The sequence below is a fragment of the Crocuta crocuta genome, unplaced genomic scaffold (genome assembly GCF_008692635.1).
Source record: "Crocuta crocuta isolate KB4526 unplaced genomic scaffold, BGI_CrCroc_1.0 scaffold25, whole genome shotgun sequence".
NCBI classification, from domain to species: Eukaryota; Metazoa; Chordata; class Mammalia; order Carnivora; family Hyaenidae; genus Crocuta; species Crocuta crocuta.
In genome coordinates, this window is record NW_027532015.1 from 18184529 (window position 1) to 18188006 (window position 3478).

The following is a 3478-nucleotide window of genomic DNA, read 5'->3' on the forward strand; positions in this document are numbered from 1 at the left end:
GCTTGTTTCCACGATGGACCAGTGAGTTTTCATTTCTTCTCAGGCCAAAGTCCACTCTTCCCACCTGGCATTAGAGCTCAGTAATACTTGTCTTTGGTCATCAGACTAACACAGCCAGTCCTGGCATTGGAAAAACAAATCAACCTCTGTCATATTCCGGAGTGAGTCAGTCTCATTGTTTTCACATTTTTAAAGGCAACAGCATAAATTATGTAAAGGGACAGTTTAAACAATGAGCACGCCCATGTGTCAAATTTGTTACCGGGCTAAGCCTTGCAATCTGTGAAACGGGAGACCTCAACTTAAATTTGAATTCATGAATGGAGTTGCTAAATGAAAGGAGATAATGCGCGAGATTTACAGAATCTATCATTTCAGTATTCCTCCCCCCTTCATGGAGATTATTCACGTATAATTTTGTAGGCTTTAGCACATTTTTGGTTTACCAGAAATTGCTCTAAAATCTAAGAACTATATTCTTCACCTTGGAAAGAAAAATATTCCCTTAATTGAATAGTATGTATTAAGCAACAGGATACAAAGCATTTGTAAATACCACAAGAGAAATTAAGAGGGGGGAAAAAAAGCACACAATCTTTAGATTGTAATTATTTTTGAAGCTAAACATTAAATAAAAGTGCCACAAGTCCTAGTAATTCTTGATAGGCTTTTAGCCATCAAATTGGTTAGTATAAGTGGGACAGAGAAAATTCTTGATCTGCCTGTAGATTTGGAATCCTAAGGGCAGGCTACATATTAGTGCCCAGAACATGGGCATTTACCCGGGTTACGTAAGTGGTTTTAACTGGGTTACTTAGACATTGGCTGACCATATTCATTCAGTTGTCTTTAGTCCCTTCCTAGTTAAGGGACAGTCCTTAGATTAACAGCATTGGCATCTCCTGAGAGCCAGTGAGAAAGGCAGACTCTTAACCCCACCCCAGAATCAGAATCTGTGTTTTTAGAAAGATCGTTAGGTGATTCGTATGTACGTTAATGTTTGGGAAGCAGTGCTCTTGGTCAGTAGGGAGTTCAGTTTAAAATTGGAAATGCAGCTAGCTGGGCCTTTCTGAAAATTTTCCCACCAAGGTTGTTTTTTTTGTTTGTTTGTTTGTTTTTGTTTCTGTTTTTCTGAGAAAGAGAGAGAGAGACAGCATGAGCAGGGGAGGGTCAGCTCAGAGAGAGAGGGAGACACAGACTCTGAAACAGGCTCCAGGCTCTGAGCTAGCCGTAAGCACAGAGCCCAACGTGGGGCTCGAACCCACAGAACCACAAGATCATGACCTGAGCTGAAGTCAGACGCTTAACTGATTGAGCCACCTAGGCACCCCACACCAAAGGTTTTTATTGTTTTTCCTCTTTCTTCCACAGAAAGGACAGGAGCACAATAATTTTGCAAAAGTACCCATCAATAGTACCCATAAGACAAGGACAATGAATTCAACTGAACTTTGGAACTCTCCAGAAGTACAATTTTGCTTCGCTTTGGTCAACAATTCATGCCCTAGAAATGTGAGGTCTGTGCTGAGTGTGTGTGCCATGTATGCTGTCATGATTGGTGCTATAGTGATGACCATGTTGGGCAACCTAGTTGTGATCATTTCCATCGCTCACTTCAAGCAGCTCCAGTCGCCAACCAACTTCCTGATTCTCTCCATGGCCACAACTGACTTTTTGTTGAGTTGTGTGGTCATGCCCTTCAGTATGGTCAGGTCCATTGAGTCCTGCTGGTATTTTGGGGAACTCTTTTGCAAAGTCCACAGCTGCTGTGACATCATGCTCTGTACCACCTCTATTTTTCATCTCTGCTTCATCTCAGTGGATCGCTACTATGCTGTTTGTGACCCTTTGCATTATGTCACCAAGATTACCATCCCTGTAATAGAGGTCTTTCTGCTCATCAGTTGGTCTATTCCAATTTTTTTTGCCTTTGGTCTGGTATTCTCAGAATTAAACATAGTTGGTGCAGAAGACTTTGTTGCAGCCATTGACTGCACAGGTTTGTGTGTGTTGATATTTAACAAGCTCTGGGGGGTGCTGGCCTCCTTTATAGCCTTCTTCCTCCCTGGAACTGTAATGGTGGGCATTTACTTACACATTTTCACAGTAGCCAGGAAGCACGCTAAGCAAATTGGCATGGGTCCTACCAGGAAACACACTGGGTCACAAAGCAAAATGAAAGTATCATCCAAAAAAGAAAGCAAGGCCACCAAGACTTTAAGCATAGTCATGGGAGTGTTTGTCTTGTGCTGGCTGCCCTTTTTCATCTTGACAATCACAGACCCCTTCATTAATTTTACAACTCCTGAAGATTTGTACAATGTTTTCCTCTGGCTGGGTTATTTTAACTCCACTTTCAATCCCATTATATATGGCATGTTTTATCCCTGGTTTCGCAGGGCATTGAGAATGATTATCACGGGAACCATCTTCCACCCTGACTCTTCCACCCTAAGCCTATTTCCTGCAGATGCTTAGGCAATGCTCTCCATTCTCTAAGATTCTTTCTTGGTAAGGAATCTGGGATGCTGCTTCTCCTCAAAGGTAAGGCCACAAACTTACTGGATAAATATATTCTACCAGTTGGTTTTATGGACATCTACCTAAGTAGGAGCAATAGATCTAGTATGCTCTGTACCAGAGCTACCAAAGTGGTCAATTTCTGGAGTTCTGGGGAAGGCATTGCCAATAAAAAAAACTCTGTCCCATGGCTTGCTGATTCCTAAATTTACAAAATTAGAGATTTAGAATTTCGCTCCTCTGACTTACATCAAATGCAGATATTCATTTTTTTTTCTTATAAATATGAGAAGAGGAGACATAGGTAGTCTTCACACTTATTGACAGCCACACAGAGTTTATCCAAATCTTTCTTGAGACTATTGTTCTATCTTAGGGGAGTCGGGGAGAGAGCTTGAGAACATTGGGAATCTGGATTATTGAGCATGTGAGTGACATGGAAGGGGAGAAGGAAGCAGACAGTTGTAGCTACTTTCAACTTTTTAGTTCTGACTTAAACATCTTACAAAAAGCATTGATGTCAATTTTGTAATATTTTGGTAATAAAATTGGACTGTCTTACTGAATGAGAAGAATAAATAAAGAGTTTAGGAATATATTCTTTCTTCCTCTCAATATATAATTACATATACTGTATATATTTACAACCTGTGTATATACACATAGGTGGTATTTCCATGACTTTGGTATCTGTGTGTACACACTAATTATTCACTAAGACTGAGCTTCATTCACAACTGAAGTTCCTTCCCTACACCAGAGTTTTAGGATAAGACATAATGCCTCACACGTCTCATCATGTCTTTTTTTTTCTTTTGTCTTTCTCTTGATTCTCCTACCCATAAACTTATTTTGTCCTTTACAACCTTCTTTTCATCCTTCATACCATTTCTCTGTCTCTCTAATCCAGTGGTTCTTAACCAGGTGGTTTTGCCCTTTGTGGCCTTTCAATGTCTGG

At 40.5% G+C, this 3478-nt stretch overlaps 1 protein-coding gene across 1 annotated transcript; it reads left to right on the forward strand.

The window, feature by feature from the left end:
• Positions 1-1434: 1434 nt before the first annotated feature.
• Positions 1435-2478, forward strand: LOC144241591 (trace amine-associated receptor 4). Its single transcript, XM_077776173.1, has one exon. The coding sequence runs from the start codon at positions 1435-1437 to the stop codon at positions 2476-2478; it is 1044 nt and encodes a 347-aa protein (XP_077632299.1).
• The last annotated feature ends 1000 nt before the right edge of the window (positions 2479-3478 follow it).